General features: G+C 40.3%; 1 protein-coding gene across 1 annotated transcript in view; it reads left to right on the top strand.

The window, feature by feature from the left end:
• The window catches only part of LOC123979882 (NHS-like protein 2), a 66,976-nt gene that overhangs the window by 20,282 nt on the left and 31,633 nt on the right, over window positions 1–15,061 (top strand). Inside the window, exon 2 of the mRNA XM_046063992.1 lies at window positions 6,499–6,744. Within this exon, the coding sequence (XP_045919948.1) occupies window positions 6,499–6,744 (246 nt within the window). The remainder of the gene's footprint in view (window positions 1–6,498; window positions 6,745–15,061) is intronic.

Here is a 15,061-nt window from a genome sequence, read left to right as displayed (position 1 = left end):
ACAAAAAAAGCCCCCCCCCCCCCCCAACACCCCCTTAAATTTGTCCAGTGATACCCAGAGGCTTGTGTCTCTCCTCCATCTTCTTTCCTTTTCATGCCACCATGGTTACATAAGGGAGGAAGGAAAAAGAGTGGCGGAGGCTCTGTGCTCTGTATAAATGGGTGCCTGTGCTTCGCTGCTGCTCAAGTTTTAATCAAGAATTAATTGAGAACCTCAAAGGAAACAAGCCCCCCCGAAGACTCCTCTGTCTCTTGTATCCGTCAAAACAGTCTGTGCCATCCGCTCCCAGGTTTGAAAGCATGTTGAGGTCAGAAAATTAAGTCAGCTAAGTTAGTTAACTTTTTAGTGAGAAGTGTCCAGCGTTCCTCACTCAACTTTTTGACTGTTACGAGTACACCATCCAGGTAATAATTGTCACTCAAAATATCAAGCGTAAGTATGAAAGAATGCATATTGAGGCACAGCATGTGAGTCACTATCTGTTTTTTTGGTAACATTTTTGCTTCTGTCAATACCTCTGAGACTGTAAGTCGCTAGCTTAATTGTCTGACTTTTTAGGTTCTGCAAATACTGCTCAGACTGTGAGTCAGCTTCTACTGTCCTTTTTTCTAACATAAACACCCCTCAAAAGGAGTGTATTTCTTCAGGACCTTCTCCCTGATTGGCACATCATGGCCAGTGCACTGAATTTTCTCTTCTTTTCAACTTTGAAGGTTGTCTTCTTTCATGATTTTGTGTCAAGTGACAGGTTGACTTCTTCTTATGTCTTAGCTGTCATGGCTGACGAAGAGGAACTTACTGAGGAAGAGAAGTTCACAGTTCTGTCATTTATGCTGCATTCACGTGCTCCTCTAGTGGTGCCATTTCCCGAGTTGGGAAGTCATTCTTACCACTTTGATGTGTTCATGAGCTTTAAGTGATAATGTGGAAACAACATGGACATTTCTGGAAAGCGTATAAGCTTAATCTATGGTCTTCCTGATGTACAGTTTTTTGGAGCTACCCTTTGGTTTCTAATGCCATTGCACTGCAGCAGTGGTGGTGTGTATTAGATTTCAGCCTGAATCCTGTGAGGCTTCCTGTGAAAAATCTTGTTAGATAGCTGTTGTACTGATGTGCAGTGAGAACAGTGAAAAATCCTAAGCACACAGTCACAGAAACAGGGATGTCTCAAAGGTATGACAGCCACTAAGGTAGTTAATACTCCCTCCCCCTTCCTCCCTATCTCTGTCTCTGTCTCTCTTTTTCTAGATGGTGTATTTACAGTAATTTGTGCCACATTTTCAAAAACTCCTGAGGCTTGTGTGACTTACTCACACAGAAGCACACTCACCCACACAAGATAATATATTTAACTTTTTGAAGTCCCGCATCTTAAAAAAACTGTATTTGATTCAGCAACTGCAAAGCCAGAGTAGTTATGTGTCCAGTCCATGGTGGGGCACAGGCACGGCTAATGTTTAAGATATATCTTTACAACCCTTTTAGTTTACGTATGTGTTTGGAACTGCTGTATAATGAAAACAATACCATGTTTTTAGCTGTGACTTTGGTGCTACCGATCACACGTGATTACCACCTTTGACCTTTTAGTGTCAGCATAGTATCCAAAATTTGTCCTCAGGCATTTGTAAGAAATTACTGACATTACATTAACCTCTTAAATCCTAGCCCTGTCCCCAGGAAAAACGTCCAAAATTAATCAGGAATAGCTTCTCAACCATAAGGCTTATATGTATATTTCTGGTCTTCTTTCGATAGGTGAGATGCTAAAGAGTTTGTCTTGACATTTTGCCTACATTACATTACTTAAGCTGTGTTTCCAGTCCCCAGATCTCTTTTCAAGGAACTAAAAGGTTCCTTCAGCCCATTGTTGTGTGCGTTTCCACCATGGTGTAAAGACCTGCGAAGATTAGGCAAATTAACCAGCTGACATAGCCTTACAAAGTAATGGACTGGCATCACTCTTTATTAACCACTAACCATGAGCAAAATTTGTAAACGAATATCAGATTTGATTGGAATATAATGAAAAACTAAAAATTTAATAACAAACTGGACAAAACCATCAAGTTCATAAAATAACTCCAGCACAGAGAAACCAACACAAGAATAAAATTGCGACAGTTTGGAAGGTTATTAAAACATTTCAGCAGACAAGAGCTGCAGTTCAGCTGCAGGACTCACGTCTGTGTTCCAGAAATTCACTGCAAGGCAAGCCCCACCCCCTGAAAGTACCGGTACTTTCGGAAAGTACAACCCTCTGAGTAGGGACTTTTTGGGGGGTAAAATAAAGCTCCTACAACTACATTTAGACCCTGGTCCCTGCGGTGGAGTTCCTCCAAAAATTCCTAGTTTCAGGATATAGTTCCTTAGGTGGAAACGCGGCTATAGGCTGTATTCGGAACTACCTACTACATACCGCCGACCGCGGTAGCCTATGCAGAATAAATCGTAGGTATTGCAGTAAATATAAGTACCACTTATAACATTTTTTTAACATTTCATTTAATCTTGTTTAAGGGGAACAAGGCTACAGCTGATCTGTAACAAATGTAACGTTTGACCTATAGCTACCAAAATTTGTCCTACTACCCATAACAAAAACATAACCCTTATTAAGCCTCCTAAGTTAATGTTGGAAATCTCTAAGACAGCAGCGTTAACCTTAGCGAGCTGTCAGTAAGAAAACACAACAAAATACATAACTTAAATCTAATGTTATATTTTTGGGACAAATCAGTTGTATTCCTCCTTGCCTACCACTGACACAGGGATGCTGCACCAGTTGTAGAGACTGCCTGATTAAAATAAGATGACAAAAGTCAGCATCAGTACAACATCCTCACATCCTTTTGTTTGCATTCTGCATACTACATTTAGGCCAAATTAGTAGGCAGTGTAGAATAAAGCCTTACTGTACTGTATACCTGAACACATCATCTGCTTCACGATTTTTATGTAGCTGTAGAAAACCTGAAGTGCTTTGCTTTTACTAAGGCTGGAACATCTTATTTTTTCAGTTCCCGGTTTAGGTACTTACTCCGCTCTGAGCGATCTTAAGAGTGCTGCCTTTTTTATTGTATACAATGACAAAAGGAAGCCAGCGTTTTGAAAAGATGTTCCCAGTGAGCGCTCAACTTAGTCACATTTTAAGGTATGGGACAAAATATCTCTACATGCTTGGAGGTTTTTCTCATTGGTGGTATTTCTCATTTTCCCCATCTATTTGACCCAGTAGTCTGCTAACACAATGTAAGGATTTGCACTGAATCTCTCGTCTGTATGGTATTTACCTGCTTTCATTACACCATCACAAAGAGTTACTTAACATGCTCAAGTTATGAAGAAACCAAAAAGTAATTGATGTGGCCACCTTACAGTTGCAATTAAGCATCCTGGTTTGTACACTTATACAGCGTAGATCGTGCCACAAACTGCAAACATCAAAGTACCACAGTTTGCTTAAATGTTGTACCAAAATATGTCTTATTAATAAATATCAGTAGATATTCAAATGCTGAAAACAGCTGAAAATTTATTTTGAACATATGTTATTTATATTAGTTGTTTTGAATGTAGGATTTAAAGAAATGGTCACAACAACAAATACATTACTGCAGGTGCAAAAGTTTGTTTTCCTGCTTGAAATACTGTAGACTGAAAAATGGAAAAACACAAGTATAATCTGCTGGTTGAGCCTCCACTTCAAACTCAAGGTCTCTAATGGGAGATTTAGTTTGCAGCCAGACCCACAACACAATACGTACATCCAGTAAACTCAGATTAGCTTAAGAAAGAAACAATGCAACAGAAGGTGCTGTAGACTTACTCAAAATTAGTGTATTTAAGGCTCCAAATGGAGAGAAAAAAGTAAAATAGCATAGGCTCCATGGTGACAATATATGTCTATTCTACAGTACGTTATAAATCATGCATGATTGCCTTTTATCTCTTCTCTGCGGCTGATGCTAACTGACGTGCACTTCTGTATCATAAACAGTGGCTCTCTCTGGTGGGAGCCGATTCTGTGAAAGCAGCTTAGGAAGATGAAGCCGGTAGCTGGGAGGGTGAAATTGTGATTCCATACAGTACGGCGGGTTTTATGAGAGGAGACGGCTGCTTCAGAGCGAACAAGACGTGATAGTGCCGGCGGATCCACTGCAGAGTAACTGTCTCCACGTCCGTCTGCTGGGAACTGAGTGTTCTTAAAATTGAAACTTTTTTTTCAGTAGTTTCTATGCATTCCCCTCAGAGATACTTCCCCCAAACATGTCGGAGTCCGTATATTTAGAGTTTTTGGTATTTAGCTGAGGAACCAAAGCAGTTTATTGAGCAGTAGTTGGTGCGTCAGTGTCTCAGGAACACTCTGAGATGGACAAATACTGTATTTCCTGTAGCAGGAATTGACATTTCTGTTACAGGAAAATCAATCCTAGCCGAAGGGGAGATCATCCTGCCTTTGTCACCGGTGATCTGTGAAGTGCTTTGGAAGATCTTTTAATGTTACACTGGAGAAAAACATGAAGTAAACTGAAGCCTGAGAGATAACAAGGTTCATTATATCATCATATAAAGACAGTGAGGTGTAAGTAAGTAATGATGTCTGGTTTACACCACGTTTGAATGATATCTAGAGATGGATAATTTAGTCAGGTTTACTCGTTTAAATTTTACTTGTACAGTCATGTGTGTTTGACGTACAAAGCAGTTGGAAGTTGTTAGTGAGTACAATTACGTGCACATTAGAATCTTGTTTATTTTTTTTTTTTTTGGGATGTGACATTTAAGTGAAACATACTGTTGATGCTTTTGATAAAACAGTAGAGAGTGAAAGTTACCGTGCAGTGTAAGATATTAATCAAAAGCCTGAAATTTGATTTAATAAAAAAGGCAGCGGCAAACAGAAAAATCTTCAGCTTTGATTTAAAAGAAGTGACAGGGAGTTCTGGGAGTTTGTTCCACATACAGAATATGGTGCACAAAAACTGAAAGATGCCTCCTAAAGTAGATTTTGATGACAGACTCCTGCTTTTGGCATGTAAATAAATAGAAGCTAATGTTGTCCTATTTATAGTTTTTTGTTAAATCTGTTCAGCTAGGTGAACACAAGATGCTCAGTTTCACTATTAAATTAGTGATTTTGTGGGATTGTTAATTATCAATGTAAGCTTGGTGAGTGGGAATAAACTGACACACAAGCAGCAATGCTGGTTACCTTGACTTACTCCACTACCTCCCACTTGACACTGCATGGCCACGTGACCGTCAGAACTAATAATGTGAATGATTTAAGTGTCTTGTGTTCTCGCTCAGAAAGTTTGTGCGTTTCTTTCAAAACGCCTGACAGCTCAGTTGGACAGCAACCGCTGTCACATTTGGGATTTCCTGTGTTTGTTAGTCATGTTTTATCAGCTGCTGGAAGTGTCAAATTATTTCATCACCGCTGATTCAAGGCAGCGCCTCATTCATGTCGACGTTGAATGGCCATTTGCGATCGCTCGGGATGATTTGTTTTGATTGTCTGTTTGTGTTGGAGGTTTGATAGTGACAGGGGCCAACATTTCCTTCCCTTCTTCTTAATCCTCGCCCCCCCCTTTTTTTAAATCACACAAACTCCCTCCTTTCTGCCTTCATTCCTCTGTTCTCCTCCCTTTAAATGTCATCGCCCTTTCCCTCCTCCTCCTTCTCTTGTTCTTCTTTCTCTCCCTACTGCCACAATCACAATTTGTCTCTTTTTTCCCCTGTCATACCTCCCTGCCCTAATCCCTCCTTCTCTCCCTACCTCCCTCCCTCTATCTCCTCCCATGACTTTCCCTCTATCTTCCTCCCACTCTTTTCCCCTCCTAATTAAGTGCTCCCTCTCTCTGATTCCCCTCCAAATCTGTTCTCTACCTCTCTCCCAGTCCATCCTTCCCTCATTTTCTCTCTAATCCCTGTTTCTTTTTTTCACCCTCCCTCCTTCCCTCCCTCCTTCCTTCCTCAGTCCTTGTTCTCCCTGACAACACACTGCATTATGTAATCTACGTCTCTGGGTATTAGTTATGCAAATTCATACATTTTTATTTACGTGTGATTTTTCTCTCTCTCTTCCTCCTCTCCCATCCCTTCTTTTCACCTTCTCTATCCCTCTCTTTTTTCCATTTCCCCCAAATCTTCCACATCTAATTTCTTAACTCACTCCCCTAATCATTCTTCTCTTTTGTCCCCCTCCCCTCCTCCTTTCTCTCCACCTTTTTACGTTTTTCCCTCCTTTCTCTCTTTCATCCCCTCTCTCGCCATCCACCTTGTTGCCCCTTTTCTTCCTTCCCTCCTTGCCTCTCATGTCCTTCTTCTTCCTTTTCTCTCCTCTATTTTTCTCCTTCTTTTTTTCCCAACTCGCTCTCAATAATCTTATTTCCATCCCTCTCATACCCTCCCCTCTCTCCTCCCTCCGTCCATCACTTCCTCAACATTTTCCCTCCATCTTCTCTCTCTCTTTCCTCCCTCTCCCTCCAGCCACCAGCGGTCTAGAGGCGGAGAGCGGCAGGCGCGGCGGCAGCAGCAGCATCAGCAGCCACAACGACGGCAACCATAGCAGCAGCGCCGGCGGAGGTGGAGGTAGCAGCAGCAGCAGCAGCGGCGCGGCCCACTTCAGGTCTCCATGGCAACAGAGCGTGAACGTGTTCGGCTCGTGGAGCAGGCCGGAGTGTGTCGAGGAGCTGCACCAGCAGGCGCAGCTCAACCTCCAGAGCCTGCTGCAAGGTAAGGATGGATGGAGAGGAAGAGAGAGGGGAGCACTGAATGGATGGAAGCAGTGTGTGTGTGTGTGTGTGTGTGTATGTGTGTGTGTGTGTGTGTGGGTGCTGTGTTTGAGTGGGTGGGAAAGGTGTGGAGGCAGAAGCGGAGGCGGGTGGGAAAGTGTTTACATGCGTGTGTGGCGCTGGACTGCGTTGATATGGGTGTGTGTTGGACGCCTTAAAGGTGAATGTGTGTGTGTGTGTGTTAGCATGCAGAAATGCAGTGTGCGTTTTAATTTCCCTTGCTACCTGGTGTTTATATTGTACTGAAGGGTGTGTGTGCATGTAAGCTCATGGGGACACTGTTGATGGTGTGTATTGGATTCACCTTGCAGCGTTGTTATTTAAGGTAGAATTTGGGATTTTGTGTATTGGACAGGATGAACACTGTTGATATATGTGATTGTGTGTGTGTGTCGACTGAGGGTTATATGTCTGCAATGTGTGTGTGTAGAAAGAGGCATTCAAAGACATCTGTTTACATTTTACTTAGTAGTCAGTGGTTGTAACTCTGCCTTGTTTTTGTTTTTTAAGGTGGAACGCCGTCATTCTCATTTTAATATCAACCTCTTGTTTGTTGTGTGTGTGTGTGTGTTTATGCAAATTAGCACTCAAGGGAACTAGGGTTTCCATTTGTTCTCAGGTAACACTGTCTCTCTTGCTTTTGCTCTCTGCTAGTTGTCTTTCTCTCTTTCTGTCAGTGTGACTCATGCTGTCTCGCCCTTTGCCCAGCTCTTCCATTAAAACGATCACTGTGGGTTTTTAGTTGAATGAACCATGAATGGCACGACAAGTTTTAACAAACACCTGAGGTGAATGAATTAACAAATGAATGTCTTAACACATTGTGTGTTTAGATTATGCTGATTATCTTCAACTTTAAAGGAGGATGCTGGATTAATTTTTCTTACTGTTGAAAAATTCCATGAAACAATTAAATTCAACAAAGTGTTCGTCTATCTCTTAATACTTCCCTAACCTGTGGCACTCAGCCCCAAGCCCATCGTCTCCCGCTGATAATGAAAATCTTTAAAGACAGGTCTTTATAGTTTCAGTAATTGGCCAAAACTTCTGGCCATTGTAGTTTTTTATAAACATTAATCAAACAGCCCTGCAATGGACTGGCGACCTGTCTAGGGTGTAGCCCGGCTTTCGCCTGATGTCAGCTGGGATTGGCTCCAGCCCCCTGTGACCCTGTACGCAAGATAAGCGGTTGACGATGGATGGATGGATGGATGGATGGATGGATGGGTAAACAGTACATTTGTTTACTTGTCTACTTTAATCTGTGGATTAATACACAATTGATGCTGTAGATACTATTGATAGTATTGGGACAGTGCACATAGGATTTGATAATGAGGCTTCTGAATGGGTCTCAATTAAATCAATTTTTGTTTTTTGCACAACGTATACAGCGTTGATTTATTGAGTTATTACAATGTCGGACAGTTATTTAGATGATATCTGGCTACATTAGCTGCCTCTGGTCGTGATAGTTGTACACACTGTGGCTGATAGTATAACTATTCACATCACATGCCAGAAGGCTCTGACTTACTTATTGGGAACAATAGCGGTAACACTTCACCTTATTTGTGCTCACCATATTTGTTGACAAGATAATATCTTGAGAGGTGAATTGACAGTGTGCAGATTCTACCTACGTACTTCTTCAGTCTGCTCCTGCCTCTCAGCTGGGTAGATAGCCAGCTGTCTGTAGATATCAGGCTGATGTCCTGTCAGTTGGAGCAGGTGAGTTAGTGAGCAGACTTTCAGGTTCTGCGCTGTCTGCACTAATCGTTAAAAGTAGATGTCTGTACTCTGCTTTTTATGGCTCTTTGTGACAATATGCACGGTAGCATTAGAAGTGGTCAGTCACGTTTTGGTTTCAGAAAGTAGTTGATTAAAATTGTGAATCATCCACAACCTTGGGGGAAAGAAATAATCTCCTGCATTTATGTGTTTTTAATAGTCTTTAGATAAAAGAGGTCTATGGCACAGAAGAATGAATGCGAATTAGAGAATGAATGCCGTGCCAGGCTTTGGCTTCACAAGCTACTAGCGGGATCAATTCATCATTGGTTTTCGTTTTTTCAGGGGATCTGTTGACAATAATAAAATATAGTATCTAACCGAACTCATCCTTAAAAAAGTACAAAACAAAATCCTAAAATAGAGCGTTATGGATACCTGTTTTACTTCTTCTCTGTGTATATACAATGTGTAGCTACAGCTTATACAGTACGGTATGTCGCCTGCTACATCTTTCTCTATCTCTTCTCCCTTTTTTTTCTCCACTTCCACATCTTTATAATGCACGTGTGAGTGTTTATGTGTGTATTAAGCACGTTATTGTCTCAGACGAGCTGGCATCTTGCGTATGATAAAAATAAGATGGATGAATGCAGTCGTGGGTGGACGACAGCAACGAGCGTGTGCATGTGTGTGAGAAAGAGACCAGTGAGCATGTGTGTGTGGCCATTCATCTTTTCTGTCGTCTGTGTTAATTTATGTCACTTGGTGTTTATGTGTTCATTGCTGCCTGTGTGTGTGTGTGTGTGCTTCCTGCTTTCATGAACAGTATGACCATGTGTGTGCCCCCCTGTGTATGTTTTCAGTTTGTATACCAGTGTCCATTTGTGATGTGTGTGTCCATCTGTTTGTGTGTGTGTTATATAACACTGAAGCAACCAGCTGTACTCTCTCTGTGGCCAGCCTCACCGTCAGTCTCCCACTGGCCCCAGCTCGGTAAAATATTCATACTCTTTCCCGCTCCTCAACACTCTGCCCTCCATATTTATGAAGCTGGCTGTTGTCCTCCGGTGTTAGACGGATCTGCTGCGTTTTCGACAGAGATTCAGGCCCCCTATACCCCAACGAGATTTGTGTGAGATTTATGTCACTAAGTGAACAGCAGTGAAATCCGGCCAGTGTTCCCTCTCACCATCAACACCCCGACATAGAAGGATTAGCATACAGGCGCTTCATATGATGGACTGTGTTGCGACCGTTTCATTCCTGATTGGATTCCTCATGAGTGCAAATTTACTTCAATGAGCGAATTTGATTTAATATGTCAGCCTTCCTTTATAGTTAGTCCCATTCTGATTTTGACCACTTAAATTCAACAAGTCCTCCAAACTAAAAGGAAAAATATGTTGCACCTCATCGCCTTTATAAATCACACCAGTTAGTGTTTTCTGATTGACAGGATGACTATCCAAAAACTTTTCACATGGTCTATTCCTGATCTGCCACTGCTATGATTAAGTAAGTATTGATTGGTAGAAAAAGATCATAATTTGGGTTAAAAACAGCAACCTCATAATGGTTAGGGAACCTTCATCCTCGCAGCCGAAAGAATAACTACCTGGATGAGGTTAGGGAAAGATCATGTTTTGGGTTTAGAACTCTGTGGCTCTAAAACAACATCGCGCTATTTCCGCCTTTGCTCCTGACAGACAGGAATCCCACTTCACACGGTCGCTAAAGGTCCTTGTCAGGTTAACATAAACATATGTTGTATTTAGGCTTTTCAACAAACAACTGATGAAACGTCCTTACAGTGGGTTTTGCCCTTGGATAGACACCAGACAAATAGTCATTTTTCTGGTCTGCTTCTTATGAATATTAAAATTTGTGGCTGTCTGAACTCGGGGGCCTGTTTCACAAAAGTGATTTGTGAGCAAACACGCAGATTACAAAAATGGTGGCATCTTCAAGGTTCACAAATGATTGTCCTTCACCAATTTTTAGGTACATTTGCCCCACATGGTTCATGCAAACGCATGCATGGCTCATTCGCACAATATTTAGTTTAACTGATTAAAGAAACATGTCAAAATGAATGAGAGGAAATTATCTCATGTTGCAAGTTGCAGCTTTCATGTTGCACAAAATACATTTATTATGGTAATCACATTTTCTGCAGTGCCATGCTATGTTCTATACTGCTCTTGGAAACAAACTTTTGGACAGGATAGTTCCTTTTGACATTGCCTCCTCTTAGCAGGAATATTTTCTTGATCCAACTCTATTAAGAGTTCAGATTTCTGTTGCATCTGCTGTTGTGTGTGCTAATGTATTTTGTCCCAAACGAATCATCACATACACATTGTTGTATTTCAGTTGTTAGACACCAGCATGATTACAATCCCAATTAGATTTGGGGTAAGAGGACAGCTCACCATTAGCCTCGGTTAGCCTGTTAGCAAGTACCAAAAAACAAAATTACTGGTTACACATAATCTGAAGTCCAAGTAAAATACCTATAAACTTAATTATGATCAGCATTATACCCATGTTGATGTATTTACATCATTATTCAATATATTCGCTGTTGCTAAGCAGGTTACAGTAAAGTATGGATATTACCTTTTCCCGCCAATTATTGTCATTCTATCAAGAGAAGGTTATTTAATTCTGACAAATAAATCACAGTAAAATGATGTGAATAACTTGCATTTAGTAAGCATAGCAATGTTCTTTACTGTGCACTGAGTTGAATGTTTTTCTTCCAGTTCATAGTAGGCATTGGTACATCCTTCTTTTTAAAACATAGCAAAAACGTCATTATATCTGCCCCCATTAACTGTCTGCGATCCAACAGATCAAGGAAGTCAAGGTTTTTTGTTGCTATGCTAAAATATTCAAATGCCACTCCTTGTCAGTTATGTATTATATATTTAAAGCTCAGTATTGTACTCAACTGAAGGCAGATATATTGTACTCTAATAAGAAGATTTGCACCTCACTTATTTCATTTTGCCTGTTACTGACTCTGCCCAGTGCCATGCATATTTATGAAAGGTTTCCCCTCCTCTGCAGACAGATTTACTGTGTTTTATGACAAGATTTACACCAGCCAGATTTGCATTGTGCACATTTTCTTTTCTGCATCCCATTAATCAACACCAAAATATTCACACTATCCTTTTACATTAACAGTGAACTTTGTGTTTGAAGTTTAGCTAGTGTCATCCATTACAGCCAGACTGGCTATTTGCACATACTCATTTTACTACAGTCCATTAAGCAACGCTCAAATATTCATACTTTACCACCACCTAAACACTCGACATATTTCACTGACATTCTCTTTAGTGTAGGTAACTGTGAAACAAAATAACACATAGTAATTTGGCTGTAATCTTGTGGCTCTTCTTTGTATTAAACGGTGGATAAATGGACAAAAAACAAGAGTTAGATGTTTAAGATTAATTTGATGCAGCAGTTCTTATCTGCAGTAGAATTCTAGAAGTACGTCTCTTATTTTTGAGTGTTTTTTTACCTTCCATCAACATTAAACTGATGAATTTTCCCTTTGAAGTGGGTCTTTTGTAGAACTTCATTGGAGTTGCAGATCTGCCAGAGTGAATGTGAAGCTCTCCTGGCAGCTTGCTTTGGCCTGCTTCCCAATTAAGAGATTTTTATTCTAGTTTGATTTGGCAGCTTAAGATCTGCATCTGCAATGACAGCATGTCAACCCTGTTGAAAGAATTTGTTTTCATTATTTATGGCAACAATATGTTCTGATACATGAAGTGGCATTTGATATTGGCCAAGAAAATGTTAACATTTAGTTAATAAGTTACTAAAAATAGCTGTATTTTGTGTCATGGCAGGTTACAGGTCCTATAGCCTACATTCAAACCCCGGTTGCCCCGGCCTTTCTGTGTGGAGTTTGCATGTTCTCCCCGTGTCTGCGTTAGTTCTCTCGGAGCTTCCTCCCACTGTACAAAGACATGCTGGCTAGGTTAACTGGTGACCCTAAATTGTCCTTAGGCATGAGTTTGTCTATGTGTGGCCCTGCGATGGATTGGCAACCTGTCCAGATAAGTCTAATTAGAGATTAAGATGAATTCAATCCATAAAGAAAATGCATCATGCACATTCAAATGATATTACTGTAGTTCACATAACAGACCATGATGTCTGCAACAAAATTCTTACATTTGGAGGGAAATGACTTTATGGCACAAACACGTACTGTTCCTCTGGAGCAAACAGGACTAAATGTTTGTTTATGGTTTAATGTGATGGGGAAAAAGGTGACGGGGAAAGCATAATTGTCTGAGATGGGATAAGGAAATTTGTGCTTACAGTCATTTAATCATTTGACATGATACAGGTCTACGTATATTTAAAATGACCTACTTCTTATGAATAATGAAATAATGATAATATATTTTCAGTCAGTACATTCAAAATATGGACTTTTGGCCCATCCCGCAAGACATTGCTGTATGTCAAACATCATGAAAATACCAAGACGTCTTCCATATTAATCATCGTCATATTATACAACATATTATATATACTGTATATTTACATAAGTTCAGGTAATGTGCAACATTTCTAAAAAGTTGTGCACTGTAGCTGAATAAAGAAAACAGTATGAAACAAAAGATACCATTGACAAGTATCATACCTTTGTGTCCTGTCATAGGTATTCAAACATCACATGTATAAACATACAGGATAGAAAACCAGAAGCCAGCAGCGCTGTGTTCATCAGCTGATTAGGCTCTTCTACCAATGGCGAGTGATCAAAAGTGGATTGAAGAGCTCGTTGACAAGTTGTTGGCCAATAGTCTATGGTGTTAACAAATTAAGACGAATGGGGTGTCATGTATATTCAGTGGAAACATTTACACGGTAGATTTATTCATCATTTTACAACACAGGGCTGTATAATGAGATTAAGTTTGTAGACCCTCTACGCTACTCACAAAAACATTATTTTAAAAAATGATGGATAAATAACAAGCCATATATAAAACTGTTTTACATGGTAGAGTGCTGAGGATGTCTCACAGCCTGGGAGAAGAAGCTGCTCTGACGTCTTTCCAGACAGCAGCAGAGTGAACAGGCTGTAGCTTAGAGGGTGCTGTCTTTTAGTATCCTTTGGGCTCTGCGTAGGCACCTCACCTCCCTGATATCACTGATATAATACTTCATGTTTCTTGCTTTCTCAAGGTTGGAGACTTAATGTTGGCAAAATCAATTTTTATCTTGTCCGCTGATCAGAAGATGGATAGAATAGTTGGACAAGCAGTAGTTTGTTGGATTAGAGGAGAGTTTCGGAGAAGATGAAGGATGGGAGGGTTTTTTGATCACCACTGCCGTAGTTCTTCCTCTGAAGTGTCTTGCAAAAAGAGACTACCACTAATTCAAAGCTATACCAGGCAACTTTTCATGTCCGCGGGTCCAAAAAACAGTAAGGAGACAATTTGAGCTTTGAGATACAGAAATCGCGTAAACCATTAGTAAACTGCAGACAGTGATGCAGACATTGTTTGCATGCACATTGATCTCAGAGTTTTTAGACTTGAAATCATCACATTTGTAATATGTCTTGGTTATTCATACCCCTGTACACATGATTTTTACAGCATCCATGTTTCTTGACATAAATATGGCCTGTCGTTCCATAGATACTCTAATCCGTCCAATCAGATTCCTTTTGAAAAAATGAGAATGATCACACTGTAGCCAGACGGCCTGAGATAAGAATGTGTTTCATTCATTACAGAAAGCCATGTTTGAAAGAGAGAAGCTTGTTGTAGGTATTGGTGTGATTTGTATGTAAGCATGTAATATGTAACAAAAAAAAATACTTTTTTAAAAACCTGACTATTTGCTTCCATTCAGCCATGAGTTTTAGTGGGATCGGTGTTCAAATTCATCCAAAAAGTGTTGAGCCTCTGTGCACTTCTAGTCGTGTTCGCCCACACCTAAACCATTTAATTTGGACCTGACTGTGTGCATGAGAGCATTGTCATGTAGAGAAGGAACCTTGATTGTTATTTTTTTCAGTAAGTGCACACATTTGAAGTTATCCCGTTTGTTTTTAACCATTACGACAATCGTCTCCTGACCCAACACAGTCTCACTCCCTACTCGTCAAATGTCTGACGCATGGTCAATGCCCTTTGTCGTCGCTTTTTAAAGACTTGGGTAGCCCTTTTGCATCAATTATTGACGTTTAGGGATCCACAGTCAAGTTAGCAACGCTTAGCAACAATAAATATGCAATATCCGGTTACACTTTCAAGATAAAACGTAACGTTTCGATACATTGCCATGTTGAAACGCGCATAATTAAAGTCGTGAAACGTTGCAGTTTCGTTAGGTTTAGGCACAGAAAGTACTTGGTTGGGTTTAGGCAACAAAACTACTTGGTTAAGGTTAGGAAAAGATCATGGTTTGGGTTAAAATAGCTATGTATGTCAATTAAGACTTAAGTTAACTAACGTTAATGTCAATTTACCTCACTC

Source organism: Micropterus dolomieu, linkage group LG12, assembly GCF_021292245.1.
Source record: "Micropterus dolomieu isolate WLL.071019.BEF.003 ecotype Adirondacks linkage group LG12, ASM2129224v1, whole genome shotgun sequence".
NCBI lineage: Eukaryota > Metazoa > Chordata > Actinopteri > Centrarchiformes > Centrarchidae > Micropterus > Micropterus dolomieu.
The sequence above is the reverse complement of the archived record's forward strand: the minus strand, read 5'-3'. Positions and strand labels throughout refer to the sequence as shown.